This window comes from Anthonomus grandis, chromosome 2 (assembly GCF_022605725.1).
Source record: "Anthonomus grandis grandis chromosome 2, icAntGran1.3, whole genome shotgun sequence".
Classification (NCBI taxonomy): Eukaryota; Metazoa; Arthropoda; class Insecta; order Coleoptera; family Curculionidae; genus Anthonomus; species Anthonomus grandis.
The window spans coordinates 32,581,215-32,601,007 of NC_065547.1; the positions used below are offsets into that span (position 1 = coordinate 32,581,215).

The window sequence follows — 19,793 nt, forward strand, 5'->3', positions numbered from 1 at the left end:
CAATGTGACAATGAAAATTCAAAAATAAATTTAATTAAAGAGATAAATTATTCAAGGAATATCAAGGTATCTATCTTATTAAAATGTTCCTAAATATAATTTACAGCCAAATCAATTGATGTATTTGTAAATAGAGACGCAACGCCAAGATAAATCAATTGAAAGCGATTGGAATTACCTCTTTCTTCTCTATTTTTTTAGATCTTTTGTTTAAGTTCTTTAATAAATACAAAAGAAGCTTAGAATTGTTCCGGAAAATCGGCCTGGAACCCTTAATTACTAAAAAAAAATATTTTACCTACCAACTTTCTAGCTGGTTTTTTGTTCTGATCGTCTTGTCATAAATATATTTGTTCAGGTGAAAATCATTTAGTCTTAATAATTTATTTAAGAATATAATTCGAAAAAATATTTAACTACCCCACGCCACTGTTCCATAATGTATTGAATATATTATATACTAATGTATTATTAAAATTTCAAACCCTTTAAAAAAAATATAAGAACTAGAGGAGATGAAAAAATCCCTATAGTTTATGTTGGAACAGTTTTAATATTAGAAAATGGAAGCAGAAAAGATTTTTAATGAATTTAAAAACTTGAAAAATAAAAATGAGAAGATGAAAGCTTTTATAATATTTCAGATCTTGGAAGACAAAAACAAACGTACAGGACTAGAGGGAGAGGCAGATAACCTTCTGATTGTTAAAATTCCAAAACAAAAGAGGAAGGCGTAAAAAAATGACAAGATACAAAAAAGTTCAATGCACTTGTAAAAGCGATGAAGTAACAGAATGATTTAGATTATAAAAGAATAAAGATTATTCATTGTTGGCAAAAGTCTCTACTTCTGTTAAAACAAAAAGTTGTGAAAAAAATTAAGAAAATCAAAAAAATTTAAGTTTATGTTCAAATCAAAAATTACCAGCTGAAAAGATCTAGGGCTTTTCCCTAAACCTTTTTTTTCTCCCTACTACCCTATAGCAGCCTCACTATAGGTTTACAGGCAAGGGTGGCTTGGCCGTAGTAGGTTGAGCAATGAAGAACTACTGGGTGTAGAACTCAATACTGGTTTATTCACAAAAATTAACAACTATTTATATCAATCTTAAGATAACAATTCGAGGTAATTATTCAAATCAAGGTGAGCATCGTAATCATAATTTTAACTATTTAGTAATTACGACCTTGCGAACTTATAGCAAACGTGAGCTTAAAATCCATCGCAAACACCTTGACCGGCTAACATAAACAATTTTATATAGTTATGTATGCATACTTAAAGCTACCAAAAAATGTAAAATATTTAAAAAATGTCGTTTAGACACCAGCATTAAAGAAGGCCAATATCTTTGAAACTCAGACCGTGTGCATCGTAAAGTCGTTTACTGCTTTTATAAATATATCAATTGGCGACAATTGACCATAATTTGTTATGTGAAAAGGGAATATAAAAGTCTCAGCACAGGATATTAATACCTATTTTGGATAATACGCAAGGATGGTCTATTAAGCTTTTAACAAGTTTGCAGATATAGTACAAATCAAACCTCTTCCTACGTAACTCAAAACTCATACAAAGGGACTGTACTCAAGACTAGGGCTTACCAATGCAGTCAACAGTATGTAACAAAATTACGAGTTTCTCTTATTCATACTGCGATACCATATTAATAATTGTATACTGAGTTTTAAATATCTTTGTATTCCTAAAAAAGCTTATACAGCAACCCTTATCACTATTTAAAAAAATAAATTTCCAATAATATCAATTAAAAAACAATGACTTACAAATAGGTCGGTTCCCATAACCGTCTCAATTTTTCTTGTTTGGTAGGGAATTCAGCCGTCTGTAGGAGCTCTTGCACGGCCCTGAAAATCGTCCAAGACGGATCGGCTAAGTCGATTTCGACGTCGTTTATACCGGGCATGTTCGGCCCTTTTAGGGTCAACTGGATCTTTGGCTGCGGCAAGTATTCGTGCTCGTGGGTTGATGTTGTTTCTTCTTGACCTGGACATTGAGAATAACAAATTAGAGAAAATATCATTTATAAGTAAGTAATTTTTAATTATAGTTATTTATTTGTAGACACGGTTATATAATTTTTTATCTTATTATAAGTGCTTTTTTAGGTGGAAGATTCTGCTTTTTTAGATCATTTGGCTGCGGTTAAATTTTAATGTTGTACTTTAATGTAATGATATACTTAGATGTTCCATAGTGGAGTGTTTTAGAACCTCTTCTTTTTACACTTTATACATCAAGTTTCATAAACTCTCTAAAATGCTAGAATTACTGTTTTATGCCGACGGTGCGCAATTATTATTTATTCCCTCATTTATTTACGTCATCCAAAAGAGAAACTCTAATAATAGAGTGGAAAAGATACATATCAAAATGAAATCATTTAATCAAAATAAAATTAGAATTATATTAAAATTAATATTAATGTTATATATCTTCAATCATTGCATGTTACTTTCGAGGATTATCTATTAGAACTAAATCCCTTAAAATTAGTAGCACTCTTGTTTGAAACGATAAGTCATGTGGAAATATTTTAAATGAGCTCCCGTCCAAAAAATCTCGGCTTGGTAAGAAATAATAAACTTTATGGAGCACATAACAACTGAAATCTCTGTTTCCTCATAGGCATTACCTTTGGAATAAAATTAAAATTGAGATATGAGATGCGGTCGTATTGCACCATTTTAATTTCGCGGATGCTGTTCATGGCCCATATCTAGATTTCGTACAAACTAGAAGAGTATAATAGGTACAAATACTTTGTGTTCGATTTATACAGAGTGTCAATAAGTAAATGTAGCTCAAACGTTTTATGAATAGGGGAAAGAACAACTAAGATATTTATGCTCCTCAAGCCTTAATCTCGAATGATACTACCCCATTTGTGATATCTCAAATTAAAGGTCTTTTTAAGTAGTAATGATTAAAAATAAGATTAAAAAAACTTATAAAAAATGCTCAAAATGCCTTTTACTTTGAGCTAAACAAAAATAAAATCTATTTTAAAACGTGCACACTTCGAAAAGAATACGGATACCAAAATATGTTATGGTTAAAATGATATTACATATATATCTGCACAAGAATCCAAAACAAACAAGAAATAAAATAAAAAACGAAAAAGTAAAAACCCAAAATAATTGACGAGACCCTGGCCCGAATTTACAAGCTAGCAAACCAGCACTCCATTGTCTCTAAATTGAGGAGAGAAAAAAAAGTAAAACACTCAGAAAGCAGATACGTTAATATATTTTTACAATAATAAATAATAATTACTAAGAAGCAAGGAATATAAGAAAGATATAAGAAAATTAAAATTGTATGGTGTAAGTAGCAGTGCATTGGATTGGATAAAGGATTATCTAAGTGACAGGTATCAAATGACCAAAGTGGGCGGAAAGCTTTCAAGTAAAAGGGAAAACGAATGGGGTGGTCCGCAAGGGAGTGTGCTAAGTCCTCTACTCTTTATTGCTTCTGTTAATGACATTTATGTAGCATTAGAAAAATCATTTGTTAATTTATTTGCAGATGATACCCTTATCTGTGTAGCAGGCAATAATTTTAGAGAAATATCAAATACTCTTAACAACGAGTTGAAAATCATGTATGGCTGGCCGTATATACTGGCTTTGCCAAAATAAATTAAAACTGTCACATCAAAATCGAAATGCATGGTAATAGGTTCAAAGACAAATTGTAAAAAATATGCCGAGTTGGGATTAGTCCTCAACATAAATGGCTCTAAAATTGATTTTGTTTCTGAAATAACATATTTAGGTATTTTCTTGGATCCCCAGCTTAGTTTTTCTAATCAGGTAGATTATCTATGTAAAAAACTAGGTAAAAAAAATTGTTTTTTTTTTTCGTCGCATTTCAAATTATTTGTCACAATGGACAAAAACACTTGTATATAACACAATTATTTTACCACACTTTAATTATTGTTGTTCGTTATTAATATCTTGTACTCGGGAAAATATAAATAGACTGCAAATGCAGCAAAATAAGGTAATGCGCATTATCCATTATCCTTAATTGTCATAAATATACCCCAATAGTAAGCATGTTACAAGCCTTAAACTGGTTGTCTGTCGGGTAGGTCATTAAAAAGGCGAACTTGGTTTTAATATATAAAATAGAGCATAAACAATCAACAAGATATTTTAACGATTTTCTAAAAAATCAGCAAAATTATAACATACAGCCGGTTAAAACGACAGCCTTACAAAAATAATAAAAAGTGCACCTAATTTAAAAAAAAAATAATAAAAGTGTTTGTACATTTTTAAAGGATACATAATAAGATAATGTTTATTTTTTGTACCTAACAATATGCTTTGTAAATTCTTTACTTTTCAATAACTAGCCAAGTGGTAAATAAAGATTAATTATTTATTTCAGGAGGAACCAGCAGCAGACAGCGAGCCAAAGGGCAGAGTGGAAAGAGCGATCGAAGAGTGAGGGGTCACAAGATCAAGACCAGCTGCACCAAGTAAAATGCTCAACCCGATCATCATTAAAAAATTATTTCCCGATTTATCAAGATTATTTAAATTAGACTATATTTTGTGAAACCAAAAGAATTTTTTTTATGTATATAATATACTTTGTACGTGAACCCTCTTTAATATCGACTGGCAAATTATGATAATTATTGCATATGTGAATTCCTACATATTGAACATATTTTTTAAAATTATGATGTATTGTATATATGATTGTAATGAAAAAATAAATCTCTTAACTAACGTTGTTAGCATGTTTTTGCCCTAGTGATATCTAACTTTTTCAAAAGATCCACTTTAATACGCTTTTTACATGGGTGTAACAACGTAGTTCCATTGACAAAAGAGTGAACCGAAGACAAGATATTTTTCGAAAAGGTAGACTTATTCTTAGTAACTTCCGAGTCTCTAAACTTCTCAACAAAGCTTATGTCTTCTTGTCCCCCGTAGATTAATCTACATAAATTACTGGACAGTCATTACAAAAAGGGCATATACCTCCAAATTAGATAAACTATCGTTGTTGTCCTTTACCCTAAAAATGCGTTTTTATAGAATGTTGGTTATCTTGAAAGAAATGGTTAAATCTATACTTAGGAAAATAGTCCAATAAACCATTGGCAGCCAAACTCGTATCCGTGGCGTTGTAGGCGATAAAAATTGTTTAACAAATTGAAAATTTTGAAATTTGAAGCAACAACCACATTACGCCCAAATTTCACACCGTTCGATCGGTCTGGATGTCCAGTTTTCAAAAATCCCTTGCCGCCTTGCCTAGGCCGTGGTAAACCCCGTGGCTGCAAAGAAAATTCGACTCGACTCGCGAGAGTCGGCTCGAGAGCGCGCGCCGTGGAGTAGAACAGGGTATTGCACTCGTTTCTTGTGCCACAACAGACATTATTGGATTCGGAATTTTTCTCTTTTAATAGCTTGATATTCTTTTTTTATATTTGGGTTTTTTTACAGTGTTGACTGTAAAGCATATTGCTGTAGATATTATATGATCAAAGAATATGTAAAATGCATGTATATTATACATCTACCAATTATAACGTAAAATACTTAAACTTTGTTCATAAATATTCTCCAACAATAGAAAAAATGTGAAAACATCAATTATACCTTAATATTATAATGCAATGTGAAACATTATTGAACTTTCATAGTTCTTGTCGTTAAAAATTGAGACTACGGTGTTTTTTCTGAGGTATAAGTTGTGAACTTTCAGAGAAGTGCTAAAGTTCGTTTCAGAAATTGCTTTGAAATGAAACAAAAGTATGATTATTTACTTTCTCTATAAAGCACATATCAACAATACAGAGCTTATACATTATTGTTGGGGTCGAATTGATTAACTGAAAAAAAGTTTAGAAATAAGAAATACATTTAAAATTTTTAGTTTTTTTTGGAGGGTGTATAAAATATTGTATGAGAATTAGTTTTTGCTGACAAATTCAGCTTAGTAGTTAAGACATAAAAAATAAACAGAAAGGCAATTTTGCAGTATCAATTGAATACCATAAAAATAAAATTGTCACATGACATCGACGCCACGCTTCATATATTTAATCCTGTAATCAAATATCGGCTTATAACTATGTACTGCCTAAAATACTTGTTTTAAATAGTTTTGGAATAATTGAAAGAAATATTCATAAATTAATGCATTTTAAAAAGAGAATGGTGATTTATAGAACATTTCATAGGTCAAATCCATCATCAAAGAATGTCATACGAACAATTATCTAAAAACAGTACTAAAATGTTCTTACCTGGCGGCGGTATTTCTAAATCACTAGTCTGATTAATATTTGTTCTGCCCGGTCTGGGATCGAACGCCGGAATCAATGCGCTAAACTGCCTCTTGACTACGTACTCGTCGTCCCACGATCGGCGTTTTGCGTTGTGTAACGGGTCGAAACCTTCTTCTTCCATGAAACTTAACAGGTTCCTGGATACCATCACCTAAAATATACCGTGGCCAATGATTATGTACTATTAGAAATTGTACTCTTATAAGGATTTTATTCTGATATTAACTTGTTAGGCTAATTATAAGAGTTCAGTATTTTTTCACTTACTGAGTTTACTGAGATTTGAGTATTACTAACGTGACTCACTGTATGTAATTATATCTTTATGTTGGAAGAAATACAAAGAATTACCGAATAAAAAATGAAAATATTATAAATAAATTAAATTGAATACCTCTTCGTAGTCCGCATCGTCCTCGTTCTCATCATCATCATTCTCATCATCGTTATCTCCCATTTCCTCGTCGTCGTCCAGCTCGGCCAACAAAGTGGGTGCCCGGTACGATTCCAAAAAATCCTCGAGGGATACTTGCTCGCTGTCGCTACTCGTAGAAGTCAAACTCATCGTTAAGGCCTGACTAAGTCCCTGAACTGCCCCTAAAAATTCCACTATAAAAAAAGTAGCTAATTAGTGTATGATAGTGTAATAGTGTAAGTAATGACTAGTGTATGATAATAAAACAAAAATATTGGAGCTCTCAATAGGAATATACTTTGATTATACAGGGTCCTGCAACAGTGCGTCGGTCTTCCATAAAGCCTAAAAAAAGTAGGTTAAAATTTTCTAACCTCTTAAAAAATTTTTGGGACCTGATAGCGCATATCTGGAAAATATTTTGAAGTATACAGCGTGCTTCAAAAAAGTCGGGCCATATAAGCAGCATTTTTTTTTAATGGAATGCCATTCGTTTTATTTTATTTTTAAAACCGCCTTAGGCTACCTAGTATACGCGCTAAATATGGCTGCTTTGTCATGCGCAGTTTGACTGCAATAATTTTTTTTTTATAAAAAAATCTAAAAATCATTACATCATTTAATTTCATCTTGATACTAGAAATGTTAATTCAATGTCAATATTGGACTTAATTGGGATTCTAGAAGAATGGAGAATTACTTTGACTTAAATTATTTCCTTCTGTCATATACAGGGTGTTCGTAGTTAGCAATCATATTTTACGAATTTCATAGCTCCATTTCTCGCTTTTTTTAAATGGAACACCCTGCAACTACTCGCACTACCGCACATCATTTACGATAATGACATCTAGACCGATCTCTCGCTACTACCACTCTGATAGGTTCGCATAATATAAATATTAATTTTAAAGTAAAGTTAACTGTAGGCTAATCTAATTTGACATAGTATTTCCCGCCATCTAAGAAACCACAACAAAATGTAAACAAAACACAAAGAAGACCAACGTTCTCCCCTTTTTAAATACTGTCCGTCCTGTTTAGTCTTAAGTGTGTCTAAATTTTATGTATAATTTTAATAATATCAAATGTGTTTCCACTATGGTAAACTTCTGGGCTTAACTGACAAGTGAGTACATTCCATTCGTTCACCTTTAACTATAATGTTTTTTACCCATATAACACCAAACTCATTTCAGTTAGCACTGATGATGGCTCATACGCCAAAAGCGCTCTGCTAAGCTTTTAAAATAAAATTGCTCTGAATACATCTGGTTTGATTAATTTGTAATATTGAGGATGACTATAAATCTTTAGTTGAGGTTTTTTATTATATATTAATTTTCTTTTAACATACCTAAATCGTTTATTTTTACTTTTTACTTCAAAATGATTTTGTCTTTTTAGTTCATCGTAACAGATCCTAGATCGTAGCCATTTCCTCTTTTTATATACAGGAAATTTTTGTTTAAGTACATAGGTTACATGGTTTTTTAAAAACATTTATTTACACGTACAACCTAACTGCCGTAAAGCTTCCAAAAATACTCAGTAACTATATTTTTAAGTCTTTCTATCTTTCTATCTATATCTTTATCTATATTTTTAAAATTTCAATCGTCATTTTCTCGAAACCCATATTTTGGCAGATACGGTCTTTTTCATAAGGATATTTTTCATACAGTATACTATTAATAATATTTACACTCACCGGCCGTAGTTGAGATCCCACCGCCACCGCCCTGTTGTCCCCCTCTGCCGCCACCCCCGCTGTTATTACTAGAAGATAAACTCGGATAACTTTGTGCGGTGCTGAGTAAACCGCTCGGGAAGTTGCTGCTCAACGCCAACCGGACCAAGCTGGAGACGGAGTTCGGTCCGCGCGGGAAAATACACGCGGACGAGGCGTTCTGGTTGTTCTGCGCGTTTTGATTGGCCACCTGATGGGCGTTGTTGCCGTGGGCGCTGCTACGAGAGTGGGAGCTTCCGGTTGTCGAGGCGCCCGATTGACGTCGCCGGGCCAAGGCGGCGAACGTCTCTAGTAGACCTGGAAACACAGATGAGGTTTTTGTTTTTAGTAAATTAAAAATTGTATATTATCACTAATATTTTTATACCTGAAAACATCTTGTCGGACTTGCATTGTCTTATTTATTTAATGTAACACGACGTTTCGGTTGGTAAGTATCTCCAACCGTTATCAAGTGTAAACTGAACCCAACCCAACCCAACCGAAACGTCGTGTTACATTAAATAAATAAGACAATGCAAGTCCGACAAGATGTTTTCACTGTACCATTGTCTACCACCTTCAAAAACATTTTTATACCTCATACTGTAACTAACAAATACACTATAATACTGTAACTAGCAATTAAATTGTAGAGTTTACCTAAAATCGCCAGGAAATGTCGAAAATATAATACAGGGGTATCGCAAAGTTGATAAAAAATAGAAAGTTTGTATTTTTTAAAAGGAACACCTTGTAAATTTGTATATAAATTATATAGTGATGCCACGAAACTTGTTTTTTATAAAAACTTTATTCAAATAGAAAACGACTAATCTAGTTCAGAGTTAATTGAGAACTGATTTTTAAAACAATTGATATAAAAAGGTTAAATCGGGTAAAATGCTGAAATGTTAAATATAAAATAATGATGTGGTAATATAATATAATTTCTATTTTGATTTATAAGGAATATATATAACTCCTTAGATTATCCTCCGTTATAACTCCTATTCCCTCTTAGAATGAAGCATCCTCTGGAAGGTTTACTCTCGGGCATCTTGGTTGGAGAGGAACATCCTGAAAGGAAGGATCTTCGTCATTGTCTTTGGACCAGTTTCTGTACACCTTTCTTTTCTTCATGAGGAAAAGCAATACTGTCACTAGTAGGCCTATATACTGGGTGATGATTGTCCATAGGCTTGGGATGTAATATTTGCTTGAATATAAGGTTTCTTGGACTGGGATTAAGCATTGGCGTATCCAGGTGCAAGTTTTCTAGTTGAATGTGAAACTTCAGGAGATTTTCTGGTTTGAACTCTAAGTTCGGGGTTTCCAGAAATAAAGAGTTCAAAGGGTTTGGAGGACACGGCACATGGACAAAATACTGGTTCTGCTGTAAGTACATATGTCATTTAGAGAATCTAATCTTCAAAGTGATAGCTCATATAAAAGTTCATCATCTTCAGATACAGAGGATTTTAATTCAGGCTCACCAATTTCTTTAAAATTTAAAAACTTGTATCGCTCAAGATCTTCTTTAAAATCTAAAAGGAAGGGACATCGTAAGAATTTAAGGGATTATTTTAAATTAACTAAAGAAATTGAATTAAACAACAGCAGAACCAGTATTAAGTCCATGTGCCGTGTCCTCCAATATCCCTTTGAAGTCGTCGTCTCTAGAGACCCTGAACTGGTTACTGTCACGACGCTGATGTGCTTCAGCGGCGTTGTACTGTTCCTGGATCTTCTCGTTGAGCTACTCAATTCACTCAACTGGTTAGAAGCACGAATTACGTAAAAGTCTATAAATCCGCACTCCCGAAATTAAGGTTCACCTCTCAATAAACCTTTCAAACGAACCGTATTTTATTCCTAAATACGTTAGGGAGTCCTAGAAAACGGACTGCGCCAATTATATACTGATACCACGAAACTTGTTTCTTTATTTAAATAGAAAACGACTAATCTAGTACAGAGTTAATTCAGAACTGATTTTTAAAATAATATAAACAGGTTAAATTGGATAAAATGCTGAAACGTTAAATATAAAATAATGATGTGGTAATATATTATGATTACTATTTGGATTTATAACGAATATGATATATAACTTAAATTAAATGAACAATCCTTTTCTTCTGATTTAAAATATATATATATGTTAATATTTGGTTTATCTTTTTTGAAATATTTATATTTTTTAGACAAAAAAAATCTTAATTGCTCTGAGTTTTTTCTTCAAAAATTCACAAATGTTGCATAAAGCCGCCAGTACTGTCAATACAGTTTCTATAATCTTTGTCTTATTTTAACAGACTTGGAACAGTTCTTAATTTAGGTATTTAAAAAAATTCACGTCTTTCATTTTTCACGTCTTTCTTTATAAACTTAAATTTTTTATATATCACCATAGAAAACTATCTAATAGAGTCATATCAGTGCTTTTTGTGGTGGCGAGTTAATGAGACTATGAGTCCCAATCAACGCATTAAAACGATTATTTAAAAAAAAAATTACCGGCATAAATATATGAGACGATGCGCCATCTTGATTCTAAATAATATATCTTAATTTTCTAAAAACTGGAGATGTCTACCTCTAGTCAAGGATCCTTAAAATATAAGGGATTCAATTGTTCGGTTTCTAAGGATACCTCACCACACATTTAATGACATCTTGCACTGATTTTTTGTTTCGACATAAGTGTGAGGCTTCTTCTGGTAACACCCCTGCAGTGGTAAACAGTGCTCCACAACATCTTATTAAATATATCATTATCTCAGTTTTTCATATCTAATATATCACTGCAATAAGCTAGACTTCTTATTTCATGGTTATCACTCTTTGAATCTTTTTTCTAGAACATTCAGTATCTAATATCATCTACTTTTAAATTAGGATTTTCTTACGAAATCAAAGCATAAATTGTGATCAGATTCTTAAATATAAATTTACTTTTTCTCTTAAAAATATATTAAAATGTGTAGTTCTTCATCCGTATTAGCTAAAACTGTGCGTTTTTTTCTTTGACAATTTTTGCGATTTCTTATACTCTTTTCAGTGTGATAAAAGATGGGCCTAGCAGGAATTCTCATTTCGAGATGAATGTGGTGATTCCCTTTCTTCTTCCATATAACCCATGTTCAAAAGATATTCTGACAAATAACTTTATATACTTTATTATTAATGATTAACGTCATAGTAATGGGGATTTAGTTAAAACAATATTTTTTTTTTCTAAAATGTAAATATTTGGAGAACAGCTAGATTTTGTGTTTTTGCCTTTTATAAAAACGCTGTACATGGTGTCTCATAATAGAATTAAGGTTTTAAAGGAATAAACGACGAACATTCAAATGATTGTAGATCAATTTTAATATATGTACTTGTAGGATAAGTTAAACATGCGGAATTATTATTCAAGCAAAACATCGTTTAAATGCTGGCCGTCTTCTTCGTAGCAGAATGTTAGTCTACAGGGTAAACTGCGGAAAACTCGTTGACACATCTATATGAGTATGTCACGTAAAGCATTCGTAATACAGTCTTTCAGTTGCTGGATGATGTCTGATAAGCCGCATTTACACGGGCAATTTTTTGGGCAATTATTGCTCGGCCACTCAATTGATCAATCTGGAGCAATTAATGGAGCAACATCTAGCAAGTTTATTAAAATACGGCAATTATTTCGGCAATATTGCTCCGTATATTCTGTATTGCTTAATGTCGCCGAGACGAATTGCCGAATATCTGCTGGACATGGAAATTTAAGTCAATTTTATTTTGTATCTCGCTTTCACATATTTATTTTTTGGCTTAACGTCTCGCTTCCACTGCGAGAGCGAGGTGCCACGCGCGCATGCGGGTTTTTTTTTTGGACAATCATTTATTTTTAACAAGAATTTTTATTATTTGTGTATATGTTCATAGTAAAATGGCTTGGAGTAATGAAAATATTATTAACTTTTTTGATGCAGTTCATTTGCGTAATTGCTTGTGGGGCAACAAGAGTTCAACAAAAATGTTTTCGTCTTGCTAAAAAGGATCGCACCCAAATACGTCTGTTTCTTTTCTTTTGTTTTTGGCTTAAGATAACAAAAGCGCTACAAGCCGCCGCTGCTAGAGAATCAACATCTATTGCGAGCGATAGTTTTCAACTAAACTGGTCGTGTATGAATTTATTGCTAGTTTCTTGGAGTTGCGCCATATCGCTCAATATTGTTGCTGCAGAGCATTTTTAAAAATTGAAACTTGTTGCCATTGCCGAAATTGCTTTCTATTTCCGAAAGTAAAATTGACTAATATTGCCTAAAATTGAGCAATTTTAATTGCCCGTGTAAGGGCACCTATACGGATGATGTCGGTGTAGACAAGATTCTTCACGTATCCCCATAGAAAAAAATCTAAGGGAATCAGGTCTGAAGATTTTAGAGGAGACGGAAATATCTCTCTTAATGGAAATAACAGTGCCGGAAAACAGTTCCGTAACTGTATTAAGGCAAGCGTAAAAATTTACGAATGATAATGGTTTAACGGGCGCTATTCGCAGTAAGCGTATATTCTACAATCTACATCATTTTAAAAATGTTTGGAGTGTAATTGTCGACAATATGTTTTCCGCACATTATGTTGATCTCAGTAGCGGCAATTGTGTTTGTTCACATGTCCATCGATATGGAAATGTGCCTCATAACTAAAAATAATTTCTTCGGTAGTTCCTTCATTCCAGAAATTGTTCATCATTGTCTTGGCAAAAAATTTTCGTCTTAAATGGTCGCCGGGCTTCAGTAATTAACAAAGTTGAATTTTATAGGGGTGAAACTGTAAGTATTTCCGCAATATTCGTTGAACACTTGAGTCAATTGCGATGATTGCACGTTGGCAAACCGACCCCGTAAGATAGGGACAGCACGCCGAACACTTTCAATATTGGCTGGCGTTCTCGTGGTTTTGGTTGTACTAGCTAGTTTGGGATTCATGATAAAAGCTATTGCTCGGACTATTTTCCCGTAAATGTTCACTAATGCTGTCGACGGTGCATCGTCTAAACGTTTGATGTTGAAATGTGCACAAAAACGTGTGCCACGGTGCCATCGTAACTAAAATCCGCATGCTGGCGCTACCTAGCTAAACGACCACCGTCCTAATTAGCGTAAAATTAAAAAAAAATTACAGAATAACTTCAAAGCCAATATGAGCCCAGTATTCAAAAAAAAAACTTAGAATGGTATTTAATTTATACTTAAATGTCAGTACTTCAAAATATTATTATAATCTTTTAGTCATGTTAACATTGATACTGAAAGTACTGTTAAGTAACGTTGTATTGAAATATTTAGAGTAAAGAAATATGATAATTAAGAAACACAATACAAAAATTAGATGAAATAAATGGTTAGTAAAAAATGAGTTGAATTATTAATACAGGGTGTCTGAGACAAAACAATCCACCTTGAAACAGAAATTGCGTTTTTGCGTTTATCTGACGTGACCCCGCAGGTAAAATTTTTTTTAATGGGAATAAGGCTCGAATGATACTTTGTATTAAAGGTAATTTTATTCTCTATATAACACTTTTTTATTATATCAATTCGTTCTCAAAAAATATGAATAAACGTGGCTAATAATCTTTAAAAGTTTAAATCTTGCTATTTTGATGCCTGCATAAATTTTCTGTCTTTTTTTAATTGTCCACATGCTACTTCGAATCAAGAAAAAAATACATTTCGAAATTTCAAGTTGTTTTTCACATAAACGTCAAAATATGCAGTAAATACCTGCATATTGCGACGCTTTTGTTGATTTAGTTATTTTTTTAACTTAGTCCTGGTGATATTTACAGTATTGATAACAATGGTTTATACACTGTAAGAAAGAATTGAGTCGATGGGTCTTTATTATCAACAAAATAAAGCTGCTAGAGCACCAGCACGTGCTTTTAATGGTAATCATCCGGATAAAAATGTAAATCATCCTTATGTAACGGATTTGATGGTTCGATTAACCTTTGTAATATCGTATCTAAAATGCCAAAATAAAACTAAAAGTAGGTTTTATTTTAACTTAACTTAGTGGGTAGTAAGCGAATGTATCCTACTTAAAATTATCATTAAATAATTACAAAAAAAAATGGTTTAAATAGATTTTTTTTTTTTAAAACATTTCTTACCAGCAGTAGTAGTTGTCTCAATTTGACTATTCGCCTCGGTACTGGTTAAATTGGGTACGCTGACGCTCATAGGATTCGTCACCATGATCGAATTATTTTTCGCGTTATTCGCGTTGTTCACGGCCTCCTCGTTGTCGCTTAAAGTGGTCACGCTCTGATCGTCGCCATCTGATTTTTTCTTGCTTGGATCTTCCGCGCTCGCAGAGTCAGTTTTTGAGGTCGATGGTACCGAGATCCTAACCTAAAGTTCAAAAAAATATGTATTTCAATCGAGCTTTAAATTTTCAGGATTATGATGTACTTTATGAATTTAGTAATTGAGATGGACCTCTAGTATCATTATGAGTGCATTACTCCGAAAAATATTTCCAGGAAAATTTTAAGAAATTGTTACATAATACAAATTTTTCTTACAACTCAATTTAATATATTTGAATCTGACCTAGATTAAATCAGCTAAAATTTAACTAAGGTGGCGATAAAGAAGTACATTAATTGGCATTAAACTTTCGTACCTTATCTAAATATCCCGATCTTATTTTTAACTATTTTATCTTTTCTTTACATCTGTAACATCCCTGTAAGTTCATTCGCAGAGAAAAAAAAATTAGCGGGATGGCTAAAAACCATCTTACTGTATATTTTTTGCTGAACTCAATTTTGATAATTTTTTGATTAAACACAAATAGCTTGAAAAGTATTAATCGTATCGAAAAAATTTAGTTTGAGAAATTTCATTTATTAATTGTTATCAAGAAATGCAATTTTTTTAATAATAGAAAATTAAACTTTTTAGGTATACTTTTTAAAGTACCTACGAAGAACCCGCGGTATACCTAAATTAAAAAAATTTTGAGTTCAAAAAGATTATAAAAAAATATTGTTTCGGAGACTAACCATTTTTTTCTGTATAGAAGCTTTAAATACCCGTGCGTTAATTAGCTCTTATTGACCTGTACCCCAATTCAATCCTTGATATTGCAACAGATAGAAAAAAACGCAAGCAAAAAAACAACAAACGGAAGTGGCGGGGGACCAGCGTTATTCTAGCCCTCTCCCTCCCGATTTCTTCCCGTGATATCTTGTTTACCTTAATCGCATTATAATAAATAAATTATTAGTTGCATATATATGGACTCTTTCAAGCTGTATGATATTTAGAGTACATAACTTACCAATTAACATTTGCATATTCTAAAACGCTTTTTACGAATGAAAAATAAAGTTGCCTTATACAATAAGAATTTTTGAAGTACCGTACCGCACATCTTATCTATTTGCTACCACTTCTATAGGGGCATTAAACGTCAATTTGGCAACAAATATTATTCCTAGATATTTAATTTATGAAACACATGCAGATACATCTCTATTCCATCCCTTTCGCATAGAATAGGAATAAGTTATTAGAAATAGCTTTCTAATAAAGTAAAAATAAAATATTTGCTATAATTAACATAATCCTCAGATCATTTAACAATATTTTCTATATCATTTTGTAAACTAAGGCAATTCTAAATGCTCCTTATTATATAGTAAATTTTTTAGGTCATCCGCATACAGCAAAAAGAGAGCATTATTTTATAACTGTTTTTATACTATTTATGTAGGAATAGAAACAACAGTGGCCCAAAATAATATCCTTGACGTACTCCAGATGTAGGGTTGACGGCAAAAGATTTAAAACCTCTCACACTTACTCTATGCTGGCGATCCCAGAGAAACGATTTTAAAAAAATATATAATATGCAGTCCATACTCTTAATCCAACCTTTCACACAATATTATAAGTGAAACCTTATCAAATGCTTTTTGGAAATTCGTATAAATGAAATCCACGCGATTTAGAACATAGAGATAGAGATATTTTGGGTTATTTGTATTAAATTGCTTACTGCAAGTTTTCATAAAACCATGTTGATGGATGGAAATGCTATGGCTTCAAATATTTTTGCTGGTATTGTTAAAACTGTTATGAGGCGATAGTTATTAATTAATATTTATTATGCAGTCATTTCTTATTTATTTTATTAAAGTGCTTATAACTTAAAATCCATTTCAAATCTCGGTACATACCTAAGACATTTTTTTTGCACATTTTTGAACAACATTTTTTTTTCGATACCACCAATACTTCCTGTTATTTGCATTTAAATAAGGTAATTATTTATAACTTTTTATTGCCTGTCCGGTTTAAAAACTACTTAACACAATCGTGTTCAGCATAGCAAAAAACATAAAATAAAAATGCTTTTCGACCATCCTGCTAAATTTTGTACATTTTGCTCTAACCAAATTCCCTATTTAGGGTTTAGATTTTCGATAATAATTTGTTGAGTTTGTTCCCGATCTTAAAAAAAGTGTTCTAAAATTTTTTTTAAATACATGACAGACTTTTGTGTAAAACTATCTATTACAAGCAGTTTTAATTTTTTTTATATCTTATACAGGGCCGAGAAATAATATTTACAAATGTGGAACAACAATTTTCATTTTCGCCCTGTATTTCAGGAACAAAACTAGTTGGAATATTTCTGTTTGTGGCTTTAAAAGTTTTATAAAAAAAAGTGATACAGGATAGCGATAATTTTAGAGATACACTACCGCTGAAAAGTATTTGCCCACCATGTATTCTTTTTAATATTTTAAATTAGATAGAAAAATCTTATCTTTATACCTATATTTAGATTGTACCTCTTTTTTAAATTGCATATATGCTTAACCAGCATACCTATTAACTATGATTCGTTGAAAAAACACTGAGTATTTAAAAAATAGTCTTGCAAATAACAATGTAGCGAAAATATGCACTTCTAAAAAACTAATCTGTTTACAGCTCTTTACCGATGAAAATTTGAAACATTTAATTGTATCAAAACCGCTACTGAAGGATGTTAATAAGAAGAAAAGACTTGAGTGGGTCCAATCACACAAAGAATGGACCATTGATGACTGGAAGAAAGTTCTCTGGAGTGACGAGTCGAAATTTGAGGTTTTTGGAACAAAGAGGCGAGTTTTTGTTCGCCGTTATGCCAATGAAAGAGTCGCTGAGAACTGTACGGTGGCCTCAGTTAAACACGGTGGTGGTTCGGTGATGGTGTGGGATTGTTTCGGAGAATCTGCAGTGGGCGATCTAATTAGAACAGAGGGAATTCTTCGAAAAGAGGATTACAAAACAATTTTAAGTGACAATTTACTTCCTTCTGGTACTCAAATAATTGGGGAAAACTTCATCTTTCAAAATGACAATGACCACAAGCACACGTCGAAGTTGTGCAAGCAATATTTAGGTCAATTACAAAGGCAACATCTTCTGAAAGTTATGGTATGGCCCCCACAATCACCGGACCTCAATCCTATCGAATTACTGTGGGATGAACTGGATAGACAAGTGCGAAAATCATGCCCCACATCAAAAGAAGACTTGTGGAGGATCATCCAAGAAGAGTAGCACAAGATACCTTAGGAAACTTTGGACAAATTAATTAGAAGACTACCGAAACTCTGTGAAGCTGTTATTAAAAATCGAGGCGGACATGTAGATGAATCCAAAATTTGATTTTCTTAAATTTAATTAATTGAAAAATGTATTGTTTATATTCATTTTGTTATAAATAAACCGTTTCATAAGAATAACTGATGGCTTTATTATTTTTAGTTATAACTTTAAAACAGTCATATGTGGGCAAATACTTTTGAGCGGTAGTGTATATCTTAAAAAATGACAGAGATACCCTGCAATCTCACCCAAAATGGGACACAGTGTACTGATTTGTACAACAGACGGCAAGCGATAAATTGCAATTTTTTAGAATCGTTACGTCTAAAACTTCAACCCTTTTTCGTCATTTATTTCTTTGTCAATTTCTAATCTTAAAAACTTCTCATTCAACTCACTGTAGCGCCTGGCTGTTGCCCAAAACTCAACGCCGACTGTAGAAACTCCGTGGACAAAAAGTTATTCGTGTTATTGATCAACATATCAGATCCCTCTCGAATCCTATCGAAGGCCTCGACTGCTTCGACGAAACTCTGGGCGGCCACCACATTGGAAACTTTTCGCTCCCTGCTGGTACCGCCGCCTCCGCTTCCCGACGTCTTGGCCGCCGCTTTCTGAGTCTTCTGAGCCATCGACTCTTGATCGGACGCGCTGATGTTGTCGCTGTTTTGCCGTTTGACCGTCGACGTTGACGGCTTCGGGTCGTTCAACGTTAACGTTTCCACGATGGTGGCGAGGTCGCTGCTGTTGCAATTGATCGTCGACAAATCGTGGTGGGGATCGCGGAGCGGATGTACTATCACGCTCAACTCGCTGTCGGTGCTACGGGCCGCTTGACTTTCCGATGTTACGGCTACCAAAGCTGAAATTAAACGTTTTTAATCTCATTTTATTAGTTCTATATTCGACTTGAGGGATGGTTTCCGTCGCTGCCCGAAATTCAACCATTTGTTACTTAATCATGAAATTCTGTGGTGTATTTTTAAGAAAAAAACGCGCTCATAACTGTGAAAATAATAAGTATTGTTTACCTTTAGAAATTATATACTGCATAGCTGTTTTTAATTTTATACTAATAAGTACACTAAAACTAGATTCCTAATGGGATTTACTTTGTGAAAATTTTAATGAGAATTCTTCTGCTATTTTTTGGTAGTCTACACATCGCACCAGGCTTTTCTGAAAGCCCTTTGTTATATATTTAATCTATCTTTCATAGTAAAAAAATTTCCTTAGTTCCGGAAACAAGGAAGGATAACTCAAATTGTTTTTAATTTGGTAATGCCAATGATATTACTAACTATAAGTAATTTTTCTCAATGCTTTTGAGACTTCATTGTGTGAATGGAAATTTAAGCAAGTTAAACAAAGCATTGGAAAAAACCAACGTTGTTTTTCAAAAGATGTAGTTGATAATTTAACCTGTTTTGTGCAATATATTTAAAAAGCCTTATATAATTAAATCGAAAAATTAAATCGATGTGCTATTTACAGATTTCGCAAAGACCGTTCATTTTTCAGAAAATTAACGTATTGGGTTTCAATAATGAACATGCCAGAGACAATATTGACCAATGATCTTTTTTTTGCTGAAATTATAAAACTATACAGGCTAACAATTTGTTAAAAAT

General features: G+C 32.7%; 1 protein-coding gene across 1 annotated transcript in view; it reads right to left on the reverse strand.

The window, feature by feature from the left end:
* The window catches only part of LOC126746297 (E3 ubiquitin-protein ligase Ufd4), a 115,135-nt gene that overhangs the window by 32,605 nt on the left and 62,737 nt on the right, over positions 1-19,793 (reverse strand). The window contains exons 16-21 of the mRNA XM_050454475.1: positions 18,561-19,024; positions 14,664-14,904; positions 8,474-8,809; positions 6,742-6,956; positions 6,306-6,498; positions 1,792-2,011 (exon numbers count right to left, since the gene is read on the reverse strand). Of these exons, the coding sequence (XP_050310432.1) occupies positions 1,792-2,011; positions 6,306-6,498; positions 6,742-6,956; positions 8,474-8,809; positions 14,664-14,904; positions 18,561-19,024 (1,669 nt within the window). The remainder of the gene's footprint in view (positions 1-1,791; positions 2,012-6,305; positions 6,499-6,741; positions 6,957-8,473; positions 8,810-14,663; positions 14,905-18,560; positions 19,025-19,793) is intronic.